The sequence below is a fragment of the Rhincodon typus genome, chromosome 19, assembly GCF_021869965.1.
Source record: "Rhincodon typus isolate 14 chromosome 19, sRhiTyp1.1, whole genome shotgun sequence".
Taxonomy (NCBI): domain Eukaryota; kingdom Metazoa; phylum Chordata; class Chondrichthyes; order Orectolobiformes; family Rhincodontidae; genus Rhincodon; species Rhincodon typus.
Genome location: NC_063350.1, coordinates 24,322,331 through 24,345,087, shown reverse-complemented (window position 1 = coordinate 24,345,087; position 22,757 = coordinate 24,322,331). Strand labels below are relative to the sequence as shown.

The window sequence follows — 22,757 nt, the reverse complement described above, 5'->3', positions numbered from 1 at the left end:
GGGGATACAAGTGTAGAGGGATTGCATGTCCATAGTGAAGAGGAGGTGTTGGGGCCAGGGAATTGGAAGTTTTGGAGGAGGTGGAGAATGTGGGTGGTGTCCTGGATGTAGGTAGGGGTGTTCCTGGACCAGGGCGGGGGAAAAAGCAGAGTCAAGGTAAGCGGAGATAAGTTCAGTGGGGTAGGGGCAGACAGAAACAACGGATCGGCTTATGGTTTATGGATTTTGGGAAGGAGCTAGAAATGGGCGGTGCAGGGTTGGGGAACAATGAGGTTGGAGGTCACCTGAGGTGATGAGGTTGTGAATGGTTTGCGAGATGAATTTGCTTGTAGATATCATTTAATTCTTATTAAAGTTTTTGCTATTTGCATGCAAACTAAAAGTCTGGGGTGACATTGCCCTTAGTTATTGAGAAACTTACCTTGTAAAACAGGTGGTCTCACACAGAGATTTTTCATCAGAGATACGCGAAATACCTAAAAACAGTTTACAGGAATTGGACTAAAACTTATGTCACTCTTCAAATGCCACTTACAATGGTGAAATAATTAAACAATACATTAAAGTACACTGGAGTTATTGGGTAAAATTTTAAGGTGAGTATTGATATTTTCAGAAGAATATAATCCATAAAGCCATAGTTGGGCTATGTTATGTCTGAATTCTTTAAGTGCACTTCAGGAAAGTTAAATTGTTAATGACTTTTTCTTCCTTCCATAAGCGCAAAGGAATAAACAGCGTCTGTATATGCCAGAAGTTGTGAAATTTAGAAGAAGAAATATCTTTATATAATTTTGTTTAGTATGCAGAATTCTGACAATATTGTAACAAAATCAAGAAATTCTTTCAAACGATAATGAGAAACACTGTAATCTTTCTATTTCAGAATGCTTTGGATCAAGTAGGTTTTCTGATTTGGAATTTTCTGGATTATCGAATGGCATTGGAATGCTTAACCACAAGTGTGTGAATTGGAAAACATTGTAGATATAAATATTTTACCTGAATGGTAAAACAATGAAAAGACATTATAAAGCAGCAAAAAAAATTGTTTTATTTATTCAGATATTATATCCTCCATATTTTCACTCCCAAAGTACTGTACTAAACTGTTGATGATGTTGAGGGATGAGGTGGATCTGCTGAAAACATTTTCAGGCAGTTAGTGTTTCTGACCGAGCTTTTTCTGGATTGGAGATGTTACAAACTTGAAAATTGGTAATATTAAAGAATACTGGATTAAGTAGGTGGTTCATAAGGAGAAAAGTATTGGCAGAGTTGATGGACCAATTTTTGGGCCATGACATTATGGTTAAATTATTTCAAAAATCTAGATCACCATAGCAAATTCATTTCTTTCAAAGAATGGCATTAAATAGACATTTCTAGAGACAACATAATTGTAATATTCATGCACAGTAAGACTCAGCTTTTCCATGTTGTGAGACTGTGTACTTAGTAAATGTTTAGTCCACCTCTTACCTTACCCAGCCAATCTTATGGAAATTTTGTTTTGTTTTTTCAGGCTGTTTGGTGGTTATTTTGCAGGCCGTCTGTACCGTACTCTCAAAGGTCACCGATGGAGGAAAGGTGCTTTTTGTGTAAGTAATCTTGTCAATCAAGTAGATATTGGCTTATCTCCTCTAAATTTAATTTGAAAAGGATATCTTTTTTAACCATAGTTCAATTCTAATCCAGTGTATACTTCAAAGCCACTGTAACAAATAGGGGATAGATTTGAGTGTCTTGGCTGCTAGCATTTCTGCTTTTCGTGAGTTCAACGGTATAGATCAGGATATAGTGTTGCCCTCCAGTATTCTGTCGTTAACTCAGTCTCTCAAAATTTTAGTCAGTATGTTATTACATATCTTCAAGATTTTGGGCCAGTTTTCATAATATGCAGTGGGCATGGAGGGCATATTGGAGAAGTGTGGAAGGTGTCTCTATTATTGGCTGTTTAGATGGATGAATCCCTGTGGTTGGAGCTGCATTTGGCACATTGACTATGGAGCATTTTGGAATGAAACTCATGCATTGCAAAGTTTTAAATTATGAATTTTGTTTACAAGGTTAAGTTTCATCTTTAGGTCACTCCTTTTAGGTGTTCTGAACAAAACTTTTAAGCAAAATAATTCCTGTCCTTTGATGTCCAGCCAGAACTTGCTGTCTCAACTTTCTATTCTGGTCAAACTTGACTGTACTTAATATTTACTGGATGGGTTGTCCATCCACTTATCCTCTGTGTCTGTTCTTCATCTTCCTTCAATCATACTCAGAAAGGAAGACAGACTTCCCAATACATTTGTGTATTTCTTTTCAAATCAACTATTTGAATGGGTTATGACCTAGCTCTGTGACCATCATATCCTGAGGTATGATTTGAACCCAGACTTTCTGGCCCAGAGGTATGGACACTACCACTGCACCAGAAGACACTTTAGAAATTAATGAGAGGTAGATATTTTCATCAGCCTGTTCAGACATGTGAGGATACATCTTTGAAGAAGGTGGGACTTGAACCCCAGCCTTCTGGCCCAAAGGTGTTAACTCATTTATGGATTGCCAAAATATGTTAACAAGTTAATAGCCAACACACTATCTAGTGTATAGGAAAGCTGGCTTACTAGCATTTTAATCACTAGATGTTTTGGTACTTTTCTAATAACGTATCAGTGATCCATTGCCTTTATAGCCACACATTTAAAGGTGACATCACCAAGCCTCAAAATCCTTTTAAGTGAAGACTTTATCAGAAATATCCCAAAATACTTCGGTCATTTGTCACTGCTAACTCCAATGAGATCTAAAATAACCTAAAATTTGAAATTTTCTGGACAGAGTTTACTTTAATATGAGAGTTATTCAAGTGATTACAGTAGTAAAGGTAACCCTGCAATGTTAATAAGCTATTTTTGAGCAACATTTTGCAAAAATATTACAATGTCCTCCAGCAAAATGCTTAGCAACTTCTACTCTTCAGATTTAGCTAATCAACCCACAGATCTTGGCAGCCCTCTGTCTCATGAGGTGGCTTGTGTCTTGGTGGTCAACACGATTAAATGTTGCCTTGTGCGGCTCAAGAGCCGCACTCTGGCATCAGCACGTAGTTAGTATTGGATTTCAAATGTCTCTCGGCACTTTGTGTAATAGTATTATATGTAATTTCTTACTGTCTTTTATTTACTCTTCTTCTTAGGGAAAGATTCATGCGTGAAATCTAATTGACTTTTAGGAGAAAGGTCCACACACCCAAACTTTGGTCATTTAACTTAGTGAAGTGGCGAATGTGTTCTACCACTATTGTTGTTCTCTGCTACACTGCCTCAAAGAAATAGTGAGGTTAAAAGATTTTACTCTTTTATCTGTCTTTTGCTTTTCAACATTGGTTTGTTTTCCTCATTATTTACAGACGGCTACTCTCTACCCTAGCATTGTATTTGGATTGTGTTTTGTCCTAAATTGTTTCATTTGGGGAAAGCATTCTTCAGGAGCTGTAAGTATTAATATAAATACAGTTTGTTGGAAATTATTTATTTGTAGAATAATTTAATGAGTCACTGCTGCAGCCCAGATTTGAGATTTGACGAACATTGCCTACGGAAAGCTGTTTATCTTGTGGATTACTTTAAAGCTTATAAACAATATAAAGTGTTCTATCTTGCTGTTTTATTTCATTGTCCTATCTGGCAATCATCTTCACCACCTTGCTATACTTCAAATACTGTCTGCTATTGGCATTCTAAAATTAAAAGCAAAACAGCTAATCATAATTTATTTTAAATGAGTGCAATAATGTTTCTTTTGTGCTTATTTCTACATGGAAAAGAAAGCACAGAACAGATAACTGGAGAAAAGAGAAATAGAAATTTTTGGTAGGACAACAATTTGCGTTCAAATAGGCCTTCAGATCTGAGCTATTGCTGAGTTGTCCAAGGTGCTGCTTTGATTGCAGCAAGGTTGGATTGTTTTTAAAATTAAAAGAAGTTTGAATTGTGAAGGGTTCGTTTTTTTTTCCTGATCTTTGAAGCTAGGTATCAGTTGTTCATTTTACATTCAGTTTTTATAAGACTTCAGTTTTTGGAGAGCAATTTTTAGAATTTCCCAACATTCCTAAATTAGAAAGCAGAATGGCAGAAATTAATAATGTCAGAATTACTATCTGAACCATATACAAATTGGTGTTGTTTTAATATGATAGTTAGATGCTTGGCTCAAAGTTTGGTGTGGGAAAAGTGGGTTGAAATTCATGGAGCTCTGGTGTTAGTGCTGAGTTAAGTGGAATGGTCTTCAGCTGCAGTGAGCTATTACCAGTATTCAGGTGAAATATAAAACTAGGGAGGTAGAAAGACCCTCTAAATTCAGTAACTGGGGCAAGGGTTCAACTTTGTGGAAGATGTGATAAATTGAACAAAGAAGACAAGGCAAAACAGTAATATAGCAATTAAGGATATAATGATCAGTGCGTGGTCGCAAGGGATAGAGCATGCAAACCCAATTGTGCACCAGCTTATAAGGCTACAGGTTATAAAAATAAAAGGACAGAACTAAGTACTCTATCAAGATAGACATAACATGCTTAACAAATGAATTGACAGTGTGAATAAGAAAGAATATTTGTATTACCTATTTGTCATTTTGGAGACCTGACTGGAATCTGAATATTCAAGGATACAAGGCATGTAGGAAGGGTGGGATGTTAGAAAAAGATGGAGCTATAGCTCTGTTACTAAAGGATGTTAGTGGTACAACAGAGAAAGATAACATTAGTCCTGGAGATCAAGATGTAGAATCAGTTTGGATTGGGATGAGAAATAACAAAGGTGAGTTACTGTAGGCTTCCAAATAATAACCACTTTTTAGGACAAGGTATGTAGGAAGAAATAATGAGGGTTTCAGAAAGTTAAGGTAATGATCATGGGTAATTTTAATCGATATGTGGATTGGCTGAATGAGATTAGCAAAGCTAATGTGAACGATGAATTTATATGGGATGCTTTTGACACAGTTTCTTAAAGTAGCGTGTTCTGCAGCCAAACAGAGAGAAGTGTATGCAGAATCTAGTAATGTACAATGAGACAGGATTAATTAATAGCCTCACAGTGAAGGCACTCCTGGGTAGCATGATCATAATATGATTAAATAACACATTAGGATTGAGGGAGAAAAGAATAAGTTTAAAACTAGTTTTCGATCCAAAGGCAGTTAGGGGTGCATGAAGACACAGCTGGCTTAGGTAAACTAGAACATTAGGTTATGGGGTAGATGGTGGCAGATATGTCAGAATCCTCAGTAGAGCTATATTGCAATAATAAATACGCCAAGGAAGGATGGTCCATCCTTGGAAAACTTAAACTTAAAGATCATATCAGATTGAAAGAGAGAAAAGGATATAATTCCATGAAGATGAATGGCAAGTCAGAAGTTTTTTTAAAAAAGCAAAGAATGACTAAAAGATTATGAATAAGGGAGAAATTAGGATAGGAGGTAGAGCCACCTAGCAATTGAAAAACAGATGGTTTCTACAGGTTTTTAAAAATGACAGGAGTAAGTAAACTTTAGTCCACCCTCTCGATCTCTCTCTCTCTCTCTCTCTCTCTCTGTCTCCCCCCAGAGAAAGATTCTGGGAAATTAATAATGAAGAATAGGGAAATGGCAGTTGAATTGTACAAATATTTTGCATCTGTTTTCAATGTAGAGGCTACAAATAACATCCCAGAAATAACTGTGAATCAGTAATGAAAGGAAAAGAGAGACTCCAATAAAAGTGCAGTGCAGAAGGATCAGGCTGTTCTTGTGCATTAATTACAAAAAGTTAGCATGCAGTTTCAGCAAGTAATTAAGAAGGCAAAAGAAGTTTTGGGCTTTATTGGTAGGGAGCTGGAGCTTTAAAATAAGGGAATCTTACTACAACTGTCCAGGGTGTTGGTGATGCTGAATTTTAAACAATTAATCTATGAAAGGATAGTGAGGAAATTATTAAACTAAAAACTGACAAGTCCCCAGGTCCTGTTGGACTTCATCCTAGGTTTTAAAGAAAAGGGCTGCTGAAATAGTGGGTGCGTTGTTTTTAATTTTTCAAAAATCCCTAGATTCAGTTTAGCTCAGTTGGCTGGATGGCTGGTTTCCAATGCAGAGTGATGCCAACAGCCTGGGTTCAATTCTGTCACTGGCTGAGGTCACCATGAAGGACTCCCCTCCTTAACCTCTCCCCTTGCCTGAGGCGTAGTGGCTCTCCGATTAAACCACCTCCAGTCGTCTCTCTCTAATGAGAAATCAGCCCTATGGACTGGTACAACTATGGCCTTTACAGCAATAGTGAGGCCACATCTGGAGTACTGTGTACAATCATTTTTTTTTAAAAAGAGCTGGAATGAGCCATTCGGTCTTTAAACCCGCACTGTCATTCAACAAAGATCATGGCTGATCTGCCCAGGCTTCAACTCTTCTATCATTGCTTCATCATAACCCTCAACTCCCTGATAGTTCAAACATGTACCTCATCTTGAAATACATTTCGTGATATAGCCTCCACAACTCGCTGGGTAGAAAATTTCAAACATTCATGACTCCCAGGAGAAGAAATTCTTTCACAATTCAGTTTTAAATATATGTTTTCTTATTCTGTGACAATATTCCCTAGTTTGAGATTCCCCTATTCCTGGAAACATTTTCTCAACATCTACCTTGTCAAGCTCACTCACAATCTTTTGTTTGATAAGATCATCCCTCTTCTAAATTCTGAATAAAGGCCTAACTTGTTTAGTCACTCTTGATAAGCCAACCCCTTCATATCTGGAATCAGCATAGTGAATCTCTTTGAACATCCTCCAGTATCAATATAGCCTTTCTTAAATGCAGGGACCAAAACTGTACACATTATCACAGTCTCACCAACACCCCATACAATTGAAATAAGTCTTTCCCGTTTTAAACTCCAAACCCACCAATGAAACACAAAATTTCATTTGCTGCCTTTATTACTTGCTGCATCCGTAAGCAAATGTTTTGTGTTTCGTTCATAATAACACCTTGGTCCTTCTGTGCAGCACCTTCCTTCAGTCTCTCTCCATTTGAATAATAGTCTGCCTTTTGATGCTTTCTACCGAAATCCAGAATCTCTCACTTTCCTTCATTAAATTCTATCCATCCAGTTTTTGCCCACTCACTCAACCTATCTCTATTCCTTTGCAGATTCCTTGTGTCTTCATAACAACATCTTCCCATGTTATTTTAATCGTCAGCAAATTTGAATACCTTACACTAGCCCCTCCTTAGTCAGTAAGATAGATAGCAAAAAGTTGAGGCCCTGGGACCAAGCCTTGTGGCACTCCACTATTTACATCATTCCAACTGAAAAAGACCCATTAATCCTACACTGTCTTCTGTCCACTAACCAATCGTCAGTCGGTGCTCATACATTACCCCCATTCTGTAAGATCCTATCTTGTGCAGTAACATTTTATGTGGTGCCTTATGCCCTAGAGTAGTCGTTCCAATCTTTTCAATATCAAGGCACACAGGCTGCATAACTGGGTAAATTACCCTTGTACTTGACTAACAAGAGAGTCAACAGGTTATTGAAGATGAGCGAGAATATGAAGTTGAGATCATAGTCAGATCAGCCATGGTTTTAGTGAATGGCAGGATAGGCTTGAAGGGCCAAATAGTCTACTTCTAATTCGTAAGGTTGTAAAACAATAAATAATGGGCCATTTGTCCATTAAACCTGCAATGGTGACTCTGCTTCCCCATCCCACGAGCCATTTACTTAATTCCCAAATCCTTTTATACTCCTCTCTTCCAAACAACTATGTTTGTCAATTTTACAATATTTAAGCTGAGTGCATAAATTAATGGGTTGTGGCAGAAAATATCACATTTTGATCTTGCCATTTAAAGGCATTTTCTTTATTTTATCTCCTTTAATTGTTTTTGTGATTATCCCAAAATATACTACCAAGCAGAAAGAACCTCAGGGTGTTCCAATCAATGAAATAAGTGTTATGTGCAATGAATGTTGCAACATGAGGACATACAGCAGCCAAATTGTGCATTGGATGGTCCCATAGATAGCAATTAAATAAATAATCTTTTATTAGAGGGATAAACGTTGGCCAAGACAAGCAGCACTCTCCATGCTTCAATCATAACCCAAGATCAGATGGAAATTGGTGTATAATCTCCCATTGGAACATGGTAGTACTAACAGTGTCACCCCCTAAGAGTACCACATTTCAATTCTGCCTATGATTTACTGTTTGTGTGTCTCGGACATTCTTGGAGATGAGATTGTAACCACTAAATCAATGCTAATCAATATAATTTTTAATATTAACTACCACCATCTGCTGAAAGCAAAAATAAGAGAAATTTGTACTGTCTGTACACCAACTTGTTATTCCAATGAAGTGTCAAACGCTGGATTTCTTGAGAAAATTAGTGTAATGGGACTTTTGTTCTTCACCACATGAGGAACTGATGTCTAAAATACATAGTAAGAAAATGCTTGCTTTGCTTGGGATATATTCAGAACTCTGTACGACATTTTTAGAATCTGTGCCATAACTTTTGACTTATTGAAAAGCAGTAGAATCAGATTAGAATTTTCAGTCTCGTGTTGAATATTGAAGTTGTGTTATTTGCTGAATATATTAACAGGGTCAAAGTATAAGTTTCACAAGCTTAAGCTTTACATAAAGAGAACCTTACAAAATAATTCTATTTTCTTCTAATCACAATTTTGCAAGAACTCTGGCCTCCAAAATAATTTCCACAGGACTGTTCTTTATTAACTTCTCAGCCATATGTATTTTTTTCTGTATTTCTTTTCAAGGTTCCCTTTCCCACCATGTTGGCCCTTCTCTGTATGTGGTTTGGTATCTCGCTTCCTTTAGTATACCTTGGCTATTATTTTGGCTTTCGAAAGCAACCATATGACAACCCAGTGCGGACGAATCAAATACCCAGGCAGGTCCCTGAACAGAGATGGTACATGAACAAATTTGTTGGGTAAGTTATAGATTATCAGTATAAAATTTGAGATGTTGTGAAATTCTGTTAAGATTTGTCTCTCTTCCGACCATTAGAAGTTGTTTATCTGGTTTTTATGATGCAATATTGGGGACAAAATTTATTTTGATTGAAGTTTGTTGTATCCTTGCACAAGGCTTACAAATGTATTGCTTTTATGGTGGACAGTATTTAATGTCCTCGTGTGTTTGGTTAGGATTGTTTCAAACTTTTTTTGTGCTTTTGTTTCACACAAAAGCCTTACTTGCTGAGAGAGAAGGAAAAACCTTAATTGCGTTATACTCCGGAGATATTAACTCTATGCTGGCATTTCATTAGAACAAGAGTAGCTCTTTCAGTCCACTTGTTCCATCATTCCATTAGATTGTGGCTGATCTGTATTTCCACTCCCTTTACTTGCCTTTGTTCAATATTCCTTGATGTCCTAACCTAATGAAAGCTGATCAGTTTTAGTCTTGAAAATATAAGTGGGCCAATTTTCAGAGATTTTGAATCAGAAGGTTTCAGGTTTCCTCTGTGTGAAAAATTATTTCCTGACTTTATTCCTAAATGGTCCATACCTAACTTTAAGATTATCCCAGATAACAAGGTGTAGAGCTGGATGAACACAGCAGGCCGAGCAGGAAGGCTGACGTTTCGGGCCGAGACCCTTCTTCAGAAATGGGGGAGGGGAAGGGGGTTCTGAAATAAATAGGGAGAGAGGGGGAGGCGGATAGAAGATGGATAGAAGAGAAGATAGGTGGAGAGGAGACAGACAGGTCAAAGAGGTGGGGATGGAGCCAGTAAGGGTGAGTGTAGGTGGGGAGGTAGGGAGGAGATAGGTCAGTCCAGGGAGGACAGACAGGTCAAAGGGACGGGATGAGGTTAGTAGGTGGGAGATGGGGGTGGGGCTTGAGATGGGAGGAAGGACAGGCTAAGGAGGCGGGGACGAGCTGGGCTGGTTTTGGGATGCAGTAGGGGGAGGGGAGATTTGACCTCTACATTACCGAGGCCAGGCGCCAACTCTCCGACACCACCACCTACCGACCCCTTGATCATGACCCCACCCCCGACCACCAAACCATCATCTCCCAAACCATCCACAACCTCATCACCTCAGGTGACCTCCCACCCACAGCCTCCAACCTCATCATTCCCCAATCCCGCACCACCCGCTTCTATCTCCTTCCCAAAATCCACAAACCTGACTGCCCTGGTTGACCCATTGTCTCCGCCTGCTCCTGCCCCACCGAACTTACCTCCACCTATCTCGACTCCATTTTCTCCCCCTTGGTCCAGGAACTCCCTACCTATGTCGGTGACACCACCCACGCCCTCCACCTCCTCCAGAACTTCCAATTCCCTGGTCCCCAACACCTAAAAGCCCTTTGCTTCTTCCTGTTCCGCAGGCCCGACCAGTCCCCCTCCACTGACACCCTCATCCGCTTAGCCGAACTCCTCCTCACCCTCAACAACTTCTATTTCAATTCCTCCCACTTCCTACAAAGGGGGTGGCCATGGCTACCCTCATGGGCCCAAGCTATGCTTGCCTCTTTGTAGGTTACATGGAACAATTCCTCTTCCGTACCTACACTGGCCCTAAACCCCACCTCTTCCTCCATTACATTGATGACTGTATCGGCGCTGCCTCGTGCTCCCATGAAGAGCTTGAACAGTTCAACCACTTCACCAACACCTTCCACCCCAACCTTAAGTTCACCTGGATCATCTCTGATACCTCTCTCTCCTTCCTGGACCTCTCTGTCTCCATCTCTGGCAACCACCTAGAAACCGATATCCATTTCAAGCCAACGACTCCCACAGCTGCCTAGAATACACCTCCTCCCACCCACCTTACTGCAAAAATGCCATTCCCTATTCCCTATTCCCAATTCCTTCACCTCCGCCGCATCTGCTCCCAGGATGAGGCATTCCACTCCCGTACATCTCAGATGTCCTCGTTTTTCAAGGACTGCAACTTCCCCCTCCTCAGTGGTCGAGAATGCCCTCGACCGTGTCTCCCGCATTTCCCGCAACTCATCCCTCACACCCCCCTCCCTGCAATAACAACCAAAACAGAATTCCTCTCGTCCTCACGTAGCACCCCACCAACCTCCGGATCCAACGCATCATCCTCCAACACTTCCGCGATCTGCAATCCGACCCCACCACCAAAGACATTTTTCCCTCCCCACCCTTATCTGCTTTCCGGAGGGACCACTGTCTCCGTGATTCCCTTGTCCGCTCCACACTCCCCTCCAGCCCAACCACACTTGGCACTTTCCCCTGCAACCGCAGGAAGTGCTACACCTGTCCCTACACCTCCCCCCTCACCCCCCCTCCCCCTCACCCCCATCCCAGGCCCCAAGAAGACTTTCCACATCAAGCAGATGTTCACCTGCACATCTACTGATGTGGTATACTGCATCCGCTGTTCCCGTTGTGGCCTCCTCTACTTTGGGGAAACCAAGCGGAGGCTCGGGGACCACTTTGCAGAACACCTACGCTCGGTTCACACTAAACAACTGCACCTCCCAGTCGCGAACCATTTCAACTCCCCCTCCCATTCCCCAGACGACATGTCCATCCTGGGCCTCCTGCAGTGCCACAACGATGCTACCCGAAGGTTGCAGGAACAGCAACTTATATTACGCTTGGGAACCTTGCAGCCCAATGGTATCAATGTGGACTTCACAAGTTTCAAAATCTCCCCTCCCCCTACCTCATCCCAAAACCAGCCAAGCTTGTCCCCGCCTCCCTAACCTGTCCTTCCTCCCACCTCAAGCCCCACCCCCATCTCCTACCTACTAGCCTCATCCCGCCCCCTTGACCTGTCCGTCCTTCCTGGACTGACCTATCTCCTCCCTACCTCCCCACCTACACTCACCTTTACTGGCTCCGTCCCCGCCTCTTTGACCTGTCTGTCCCCTCTCCACCTATCTTCTTCTCTATCCATCTTCTATCCGCCTCCCCATCTCTCCCTATTTATTTCAGAACCCCCTTCCCCTCCCCCATTTCTGAAGAAGGGTCTAGGCCCGAAACGTCAGCTTTCCTGTTCCTCTGATGCTGCTTGGCCTGCTGTGTTCATCCAGCTCTACACCTTGTTATCTCAGATTCTCCAGCATCTGCAGTTCCTACTATCTCCCTAAGATTATCCTGGCTGTTTTTGGACTCTCAAGCTCCTCTAACTTCTTAAGCAATTGAATGTCTCCATCATTTTATTAATTTGGATCAATTACACCCTAACTTCCAAACTCAATGGAATACAGATTTTATACAACCTACCTTCTTCTCAGTTTATACCTTTAAGACCCTGTGTCATCCTGATAAACCAATGTTTTGCATCCAAGATCAGTATTTCTTCCACAAAATTTGGTGCCAAGAAACTGAATACTTGATGGGCGCCTAAGCAAGGTGCTGCATAATTGTTGTATCACTTTCTCATTAAGCATGTTGAGTTTAAGGCCAATTTTTCATCAACCTTCAACTTTTCTTTTTGAACCTGTGGACATTTAAATCCCTTTGTAGCTTCTAGGTTCACACTTCCATATGGCTCAGTGGTTAGCACTGCTGCCTCTCAGCGCCAGGGACCCGGGTTCGATTCCAGCCTCGGGCGACTGTCTGTGTGGCGTTTGCACGTTCTCCCCGTGTCTGCTCGGGTTTCCTCTCACAGTTCAAAGATGTACAGGTTAGCTGGATTGGCCATGCTAAATTGCCCATAGTGTTTAGGGATGTGTAGATTAGGTGGGTTTTAGGGGAATGGGTCTGGGTGGGATGTTCTGAGGTTTGGTGTGGACTTGTTGGGCCAAAGGGCCTGTTTCCACACTGTAGGGATTCTATGATCTGCCAGTTTTGACCAGTCACCTCAAACTGTGTATATCCCTTTGGAACATTCCTGCTTTGTTACATTTTATATTTTAAACATAGTGCTCCAAAAAGTGTCATGGTATATAATTCTAACTTAGATCGATGCTGAGATAGATTTACTCCAGGAGAGATTGCAGTCCAAATGGTCATAGGATCCATGCAGTTCAAGTCCAGATAAAGAACGGTTGCATTTACCCACCACATTTCTTAAACTTTTTAATTTGTATGTTCTCTTCACAGATGCTGACTTACTGTTTCCAGCATTTTCCCTCATTTTGTTATAGATTTCAAGTCCCTGCAGTTCTTATTTTTGCTTCTAGTTACAATAGTAATACTAATCCTATGTTTCAATCATAGAATGTTAAGATACAAACAGGATATTGATTCTGGCAAATATTAGGTCGGTGTTTTTCTCCACATTAGTTTGACTAGTCTAATCCCAATCCCCTGCTTACTCCCCACGGGCTTGTTAATTTATTTTTCAGTTATCTAATTCAGTTTTAAAAGATTTATAAACTCTGCTTAAGCACTGATTTATGACAAAATTCATTTATGACACATTATAACCACTTGCTCCTTCGAGGAAAATTGTAGTCTTCGCTTTAATTTTTGTGGTTATTTTAAGTTTTGTGTTCTTGTTTTTGTCTTGCCAAATGTGCAAACGGCCTATCATTACTTACTTTGTCAAAATTCTTAATAACAATGACCTCAAATCAAATTGTTGTATTTGTGTTTCTGTACCATTGCCTAATCTTACTATTTTTGCAGAGTTCTTATGGCTGGTATCCTGCCATTTGGTGCCATGTTTATTGAGCTGTTCTTTATTTTCACTGTAAGTGAATCTATTGTATTAGTTTTTTAAAATATAAACTTTTTTGGTAGAACTACTGATACCATTTCCTACCTTTCCCATCTATTTTTATATTTGTCTTTTTAAAATATTTACCTAGTTTCCGTTTCTGTTTTACATATTTATATTTTATAGCTATTTTAATAGCTGCTTATGATTAAAATATTCACTTCTAATAACTGTCAAAAGTACTGACTTCTCTTGCCTAGTGACATTCTCGAGTTATTATACATCTACTTTCAGAAATTATTTTTGATTGATCCTAAAACCTTTCATAATTTTGTGAGCCTCAATTAGATTTCCCTCAGTACATGCAGATAGAATCTTCCTTTACCAAGTTAATTCAGAAAATTAAAATATACCTGCTGACCCAATTTTTCATTTTGTAGCAATCTATTTGGTGTTTGAAAATATTGCAACAATTTGTACGCGACTTTCATAACTAAAAGCTGATGTTTTCTTTTGACTAGCACTTAAAGTTTGATTCTAATTGAAAGAATAATTGTTATTATTCAATAGTAGTTTGATTTAAATTAGAACTGTTTTTTGTTTGCAGGCAATTTGGGAGAACCAGTTCTATTACCTCTTTGGATTCTTATTTTTGGTATTTATTATTCTGGTTGTGTCATGTTCTCAAATCAGTATCGTCATGGTTTACTTCCAACTCTGTGCAGAGGTATGATCAGATATGCATACTATTTTGTATAGCCACCACCATTTTCACTTTGTAATTTTAAAAAGTTGTAAATAAGAAGGAAGTTGAGAGATCCTTTCACTAAGCATCAGTAAAAACTGCAATTCTGTTTTTTTTTTGCAGTTTTTCTTGCCCAATGATTTTTGGCTCTTGCAGAGTCCATGGTCCTACCTCCAATGCCACAGAAACTAAGTGGTCATTATTTACTTATAAAATGCCATATTTAAGTACTAATCTGTCTATGACTAGTGTCATTGACATTTACTTTTGACAGAGGTCCTGTAGTTGGGGCTAGCAATCTTAAATAATTCCTAATCTCTGAATGCTAAAGTCAGGTACAGTTTACCTTGTCTTAGATCAGATCTGTCAAATCTGAAAACTTTGTGGTCTGTATGGTTCAGGTACATACTGATAAACTAAGCTATTGGGAGCTCAGTCTACATTAAATTGTATGTGATTCATTCATTCACAGTCACAACAATGTGAGTAGATACTTCATTTGTAGACAAACTTAGAAACATATAAATTACTTAGCAATTGTTAACTCTACCCATTCTACTTGGAATCCATTGAATGTCTTGATCTAAGACATAGATCATTAAATTACTTGAAAGCAAATCTTTCATTTCCCTAATATTTGCCACCCTCCTACAGCTTCTTTATTCTTCTAAGTGTTTACCTATCTAGGCTAAAAGCAGGGACCAGCTAAAGGGATTTGAATATTATGATATTATTTGAATATTTATGTTTTAAAAGCATTGTTTTGTTTCTGTGTGCAACCCAGTAGCAGCTTGCTTAAGTGGCCTTTGCCTTTGTGTAACTGAGACAGTTGGTGTTGGCAGGCTGTAGCGGATGATTCTTCACAATGAGCCTTATTCTGCTCTTATCCAAAATGTATTTATGAAAGTGCACACTCTACAGAAGTCACATCTGTATTTGCCTATGTATCCCCAGAGGCTGAGACCAATTATATCTTTTATTGTGGTCTGATTCTACAAACTACATTGGGATCAAATGTGGGACATGTTTAATCTGTAGAGTAAGTTCAATATGGAATATATTTAACAAATGTGGAATTTAGGCAAAGATTTTCTTAAAGCACACTTCGGGTGATTCCCAATGGGAAAGGACTTGGCTAGCTACACCATCAGAATAAAGGCATCCTCTTTGCTAACACTGAAAATGAACAGTAAGGTGAGCTAATGATAAGTTGCCAGAATTGTGGCTATCAGATTTGACTGTCATTTGTTTCATCACAAACTCAAAATTATTGGAATACTTCAGAAATGTATTGACTCATTTTGACGAAATATCAAGTTTCGAATCTTAGGATGAACATAAAATTTAAGTTTAGTACTTATTGAAGGAAGCTTTTGTTTTAGTTCTAATTAAAATATTAACTAATGTTTCTTCAACATTTCAGGATTATAGATGGTGGTGGAGAACATTCTTGGTGTCTGGTGGATCAGCATTTTATGTGCTTGTTTATGCCATATTTTATTTCGTTAATAAGGTATGAAAAACAAAGTTGATTCAGTTTGTTTCCACATTTTTGACACAGGTTTGCTGATTCACAACATTTAGAAACTTTTTTTTTTGCATTGCAATTCTAAACTTTTCTAAAACAAAATCTTATTTTCTAGTTGGATATTGTGGAATTCATCCCATCATTGTTGTATTTTGGGTACACAACTCTGATGGTGCTTTCTTTCTGGCTGCTAACCGGAACAATTGGATTTTATGCTGCGTACGTGTTCATACGAAAAATCTACGCTGCTGTAAAAATAGACTGAAAACGCCAGCCACACAAGGAGTTTACGGTTACGATGGACCTTCCAAGTATAGATCTTAATGGACATGTTGGCAAGCATCTCTTGATTCTGAAGAATTTAATTTTGAAAAATTCCTTCAATTTAGGTATAATTGCACGGTGTTCACTTTTGGAGCGATATGGCAACAATATTGGAATTCTTAAAAGGAAGTTTTTATATGCTAGCTTGTTTTGAGAATTTATGCCCTTTTTGAAAAACAAGATATTTAGGATGCTTTTGGCATTAATTATAGAAAAAAATTGGTATCCATTTCCACCTTTGTTCCAATATGCCATTGTGAACATTCTACATAAAAGAATTAATCCAACTTTTACCTACTTTATCACTTTGTTATTGTGCTGGACACTTTAAAAAATCTTGCTGGAAATATTTGTTGCCTCTTAAGCAGTTATATCTTAAAAAAATTCAACCATTTACAATCAAGTCTGATGTGGAAATATTTACATACAAATGCAGCATGTTTGAACACAGCCAGTTTGAAAAGAGGTCCGTAGAATTTGAGTGCCATTAATCAGAGAAGTTCATTACTTGTACTTTCTATGCAGCTCCACTAACTGGGAAAAAAAAATGATTTTAACAAGACGTGGAATACTGATAGCCAAGAAGCAGTGCAATGATCTACTTTATCCAAGTATATTTGTAAACAGACAATGCCCATTCTATTTAAGTACTTTGAAGAAAGCTGACTTGCTCACAGAGAGGAATGCCATGAGAATATGATGCCTAGAGTTTTGTTGTGGATTTATGTTGATAGATTTCCCATTCATTTTTAATGTTTCCAGTCAATTGAAGTCTACCTTGTCTGAACACATTTGTCACTATAATTATAGTTGGGCAAGCAACTGAAGTGGACTACACACCAAAAAAAAACTGATTATGCATATATTCAGATGTAAATAAAGCATTTTTTGTTTTTAAATATTTCTTTTTGAAGTAATTAAATAAAAACCATGTAAACAAGACCTTATAATGGAAGCCTTTAAATCACTATAGGTGCAAATTCAAAATTGCTGTAGACTTAAGTTCTAAAATGCAAAAGCGTGGTTTATTAAGAATTTGAAATTGCCTGTACTGTAGGAAGTGTTTTGATTTGGACCTCAATTTACTGAGGCTGATGTGCGTTTTTAGATTTAAAAATATATAAATTGCATTGCTACAACTATTAAGTAGAAGTATTAAAGTATTACCAAAGGCCTGACCAAATTTATCGTTTTCTGTCACTTCCTTGATGCTTTTTGTGAATGTCTCATAATTAAAGCACTGACACGCTGCATCCAGAACATGTCGCACTTTGTTGTCTGTATGCAGTGCATGTGTACAGATAGAGCAGTTTGTTCTTCATTTTAAATACTAAATAAATAGCTCCACAATCTATGACTGGTATTTTGCATTGTGTATCTATTTTTTCCTTGAGCCCTACTTTCATTGAAGGTCAAATACACATTTTCTTTAGAAATGCAGAAGTAGACACTATAAATGTCTATTTGAATCTGGACCTGTGATCAAGATAGATAATAAAGTGAAAGAAGGAAGAAAAGAAATAGAATAATTACCTTATTAGCTGCCAGCATGATTCTATTTACTAAATCACTGATGAAGTATTAAAAAACAACACTGACTTCATTCAGTACAGGCACATTTGAGTCTTTGGCTGTTAAACATGTAATAAACCTTGATTTCCTTTTCTGTACACTTTTTAACAATTAGTGGTAATATAGTCCTAAAGTGGAGGGTAGGCAGGGAAAGGGATAATATGAAGTTTACTGTGATTCAGCTTTTAAGTTTTGTATATTTCTAAATATTTAAATACTCTTTTTGAAAATCTGCATTAGATTCTTTATTTTGTCTGGTTTCATGGGATCCATTTAATTTTGTGAGACTTTCATGCAGTGGTGTAAATACATGCAATTTTGTACTTTTGCTTTTTGGTCATTGGCACTGTATGGACTGATTATGTAATGTTTCAAAAGGCATGTTACCTTTATATAATGTCCAGTATAAAATAAAGTGTGTAAACTTTCCTTTATACATTCTGCAGTGGTGTGATTTAAGCTTTCTGAATATAAGGCAGTTCCATATCAGTGAAGCATGAAGCTTTAAGCATAAATATGAGTAAAATATTTTAATATGCTTGTGCAATTGATTTGGTAAAATAATTTAAACCGAAAGAACTGAAGATACTGTAAATCAGGAACAAAAACAGATCTGGCAGCATCTGAGAAGAAAATATCAGAATTAGCATTTTGGGTCCGGTGACCCTTCATCAGAATGAAGTGTTCTGAGGGAGGGTCACCAGACCTGAAATGTTAACTCCTGATATTTTCTTCACAGATGCTGCCAGACCTGCTGAGCTTTTCCACCAACTTCTGTCTTTGTAGCAAAGTTATTTCTTGCCCTTGGATTTGGACAAGACAGACAGTTTGCTAAAGATTTATAGATAGCCAATGTAATTTAAATTTAACCCTTTGCCTTCCAGGAACACATTTCTGGAAACATTGGTTAATATTGTCTAACTATTTCTCAGACATGGAGTTATAGTGCAGTACTGTACAGAACAGATTTAATACTCAGATACTTTTGGGTCTCAGACCACCAATATTCTGTCACTAAGGCATTGTTTTATATTACAGAGTTTGGTTTATTTTTCGCATGCCATTAGATGCATCACTATAGAAAATTGAACCATTTTGTTTGGATCACTTGCTGTTTTCAGCTTCATTATGATGCTGAGACAATGAAAATGTATATCCAGGGGGATTTCAATATGCAGGTGGACTGGGAAAATCATGTTGGTAGTGGATTGCAAGAAAAGGAGTTTGTGGAATGTCTATGAGATGGCTTTTTGGAGCAACTTGTGGTGGAGCCTACAAGGGTACAGGCAATACTGGATTTAGTGTTGCGCAATGAGACAGACTTGATAAGGGAGCTTAAGGTAAGAGTAAAGGAGGCAGTGATCATAAGATGATAGAAACAGAGGTAACGGAATTACAGCTGAATAAAGGTGACTACAGAGGTATGAGGGAGGAGCTGGGCAGAATTGACTGGAAGAGGAGCCTAGCAGGAAAGACAGTGGAACAGCAATAGCAGCAGTTTCTGGGAGTAATTCAGGATACACAGCAAAACTTCATCCGTAGGAAAAAGCAGCATGGTACGGGGAGGATGAGACAACCATGGCTGACTAAGGAAGTCAGGGATAGCACAAAAGCAAAAGAGAAAGCATATAATGTGGTGAAGGGCAGTGGAAAACCAGAGGACTGGGAAGCTTACAAAGATGAACAGAGGGCAACAAAAAAAGAAATGAGGGGGGAGAAGGTTAAATATGAGGATAAGCTAGCCAGTCATATAAATGAAGACTGTAACAGTTTCTTTAGGTATATAAAGGGCAAAAGAGAGGCAAACATGAACATTGAACCACTGGAAAATGATGGTGGAGAGATGGTACTGGGGAACAAGGAAATGGCTGAGGAACTGAATAATTACTTCACATCAGTCTTTATGGTGGAAGACACGAGTAATATCTCAAAAGTTTAAGAGAGTCAGGAGGCAGAGCTGAATATGGTGGCCATCACCGAGGAAAAGGTGCTAGTAAAACTGATTGGCCTGAAGGTGGACAAATCACCTGGACCAGATGGACTACACCCCAGAGTTCTAAAAGAGATAGTGGAAGCGTTAGTGGTGATGTTTCAGGAATCACGAATCAGGGAGGGTCCCAGAGGACTGGAAAATCGCTAACGTGACACCCCTGTTTAAAAAGGGAGTAAAGCAAAAGATGGAAAATTACAGGCCGATTAGCCTAACCTCAGTCGTGGTTAAGATTTTGGAGTCCATTGTAAAGGGTGAGATTGCTGAATATTTGAAAGTGTATAGTAAAATAGGGCGAAGTCAGCATGGTTTCATCAAGGGGAGGTCATGCCTGACAAATCTGCTAGAATTCTTTGAGGAAGTAATGAGCAGGGTAGACCAAGGAGAGCCAATGGATGTTATCTACCTGGACTTCAAGAAGGCCTTTGATAAGGTGTCACAGAGGAGGCTGCTGAGTAAGATAAGGGCCCATGGTGTTAGAGGCAAGGTGCTAGCATGGATAGAAATTTGTCTGGCAGAAAGCAGAGAGTAGGGGTAAAGGGGTCTTTCTCAGGATGGCAGCTAGTGACAAGTGGTGTTCCGCAAGGGTCAGTGCTGGGACCACAACTTTTCACTTTGTACATTAATGATCTAGATGAAGAATCTGTGGGCATTCTGGCTAAGTTTGCAGACGATACAAAGATAGGTGGAAGGACAGGTAGAATTGAGGAGGTGGGGAGTCTGCAGAAAGATTTGGACAGGTTAGGAGAGTGGACAAGGAAGTGGCAGATGGTGTACAACATGGGAAAGTGTGAGGTCATGCACTTTGGTACGAAGACTAAAAGCATGGACTATTTTCTAAATGGGGAGAAAATTCAGAAGTCTGAAGGGCAAAGAGACTTGAGAGTTCTAGTCCAGGATTCGCTCAAGGTAAGTCGGTAGTCAGGAAGGCAAATGCAATGTTGGCATTTATTTTGAGAGGACTTGAATATAAAAGTAGGGATGTACTACTGAGGCTTTAAAAGGCTCTGGTCAGGCCACATTTGGAATATTGCATGCAGTTTTGGGCCCATATCTCAGGAAAGATGTACTGGCCCTGGAACAGGTTCAGAGAAGGTTCACGAGAATGGTCCCAGGAATGGAAAGCTTAACATATGAGGAACGTTTGAGGACTCTGGGACTATACTCATTGGAGTTTAGACGGATGCAGGGGGATGTAAAAGGGGATGTTGGGAAGATGCTTCCATTGGTAGGAGAGTCTAGACCCGAGGGCACAGCCTTAAAGTAAAGGGAAGACCTTTTAAAACTGAGATAAGGAGAAACTACTTCAGCCAGAGTGGTGAATCTATGGCATTCACTGCCACAGAAGGCTGTGGAGGCCAGGTCATTGAGTACATTTAAGACCGAGATAGATTCTTGATTATCAAGGGTTAGGGGGAGAATGCAGGAGAATGGGGTTGAGGAACTTACCAGCCTTGATTGAATAGCGGAGAAGACTCGGTGGATCGAATGGCCTAACTTCTGCTCCTATGTCTTATGGGTTCTAAAATGTAATCTCGATGATTCAGAAAGACGTTCAATGTGCTGAGGGAGAAACTGAGCAATCTTTGAGTCAGCCCATTATGCATCACTTCAACTGAAGTTGTCTTCTCCCATCCCGTTTTGCTGCCCTTTGCCTCTATCTTCTAATATTTCTAAATTTCTTTAAGAAAAGCTTATTGGGACCCATTAACTAAGAGGAATAATGGTCATGTGAAAAAAAGTGATGAACATGAATTGTTTGAATAGAGATCTATATTTATGACCTAGACTTAGGAGTCGAGGACAATTCCAAAATTTGCAAATGACACAGACTTGAAAACATTGTGAATTGTGGATACATTTCAAGACAACTTTCTTGAGGTAGACAAATGGCAGATGAAAGCAAAATGCACAGAAGTGCAAAGTGATGGTAGGAAAACGAAAAAGGCAAAGTAATAGTTACAATTCTAAAATGGATGTGGGAGCAGAGGCACCAAGTTGGGGGCTGCTGGATATTTTTACAAACTATTTAAGAATGCACGTGTTGAAGAAGTAGTTAATGAAGTGGGTTTCTGTTTTGCAAGAATTTGTGCACGTGTGCTTAGAAGGAAAAGTTTCAAGGGGTTGCTACATTTGACAAAATATCATTAGTACCTAGGAACAAAATTGGTCAAGTTGGTCACTGAAGAGCAGTTACAGGGTTTCAAGTTAGTTGAAGAAAACAACAGTTCGCAACAAGAACATTTCATGCAGAAAAAGTTAAGCTGTGATGCTGAAGTGATGGAAGACCCACTGGCTGTGTGGAGGCAGGGCTCAGGAGAAGTCATAGAAGCTGGCAGGGGCTTGGAAGAAGGCATGTACCATTAATAATTCGGTATGGTTTTGAGCAAGGGTGAAGGAAGTCCACAAGCAGTAGTTACTTCATTCCCCTGAGCAAGTCAGTGCTCAGAAAAAAAAGGTAGTACTTGAAGCTACCTGTTCATCAAAACACTGGAATTGTCCTCGTCAGCAAATACTGAAATGCAGTTTCTAAAATCCAGGGAAGTGTAGTTCCAGGACAGGAGAGTGAGCCACCAGAATGTGATACATTTGTGAGGCTGTCTGTAATTTTGAGGATCTTGAGAGAATTTCAACAGCAGATCACTAGAAGTTTAGAATTGTAATCCCATGTGACATTTCAATGAGACTTCCTGACCCACAGCAGCACATTGCTGAGAAATCTGTACTTGGTGAGTTTTCTGTGGAATGATTGACCATACTTTGTCAGTTAATGACATTTACCTCATGGTAAGTTCGGGATGTTAGAATATTTCATAATCAATCTTTGTCAATAATTATTGCATGCTTGTTTAGTGCATTTGTTACAAATAATCTTTGATTTAAAAAAAAACAGCTGACGTCATTTTAATACTGTACCAAATCT

The 22,757-nt window shown here is 39.1% G+C and overlaps 1 protein-coding gene across 2 annotated transcripts in view; it reads left to right on the top strand.

Annotated features, from left to right (window-relative positions):
• Positions 1–18,278, top strand: part of tm9sf4 (transmembrane 9 superfamily protein member 4) — a 58,639-nt gene extending 40,361 nt beyond the window's left edge. For both annotated transcript variants that reach the window (XM_020510932.2, XM_048608255.1), the window contains exons 12-18: positions 1,526–1,601; positions 3,410–3,493; positions 8,834–9,009; positions 13,645–13,708; positions 14,283–14,402; positions 15,844–15,933; positions 16,064–18,278. In XM_020510932.2, coding sequence (XP_020366521.1) covers positions 1,526–1,601; positions 3,410–3,493; positions 8,834–9,009; positions 13,645–13,708; positions 14,283–14,402; positions 15,844–15,933; positions 16,064–16,213 — 760 coding nt within the window. In that variant the 3' untranslated portion in view covers positions 16,214–18,278. The remainder of the gene's footprint in view (positions 1–1,525; positions 1,602–3,409; positions 3,494–8,833; positions 9,010–13,644; positions 13,709–14,282; positions 14,403–15,843; positions 15,934–16,063) is intronic.
• Positions 18,279–22,757: the final 4,479 nt, after the last annotated feature.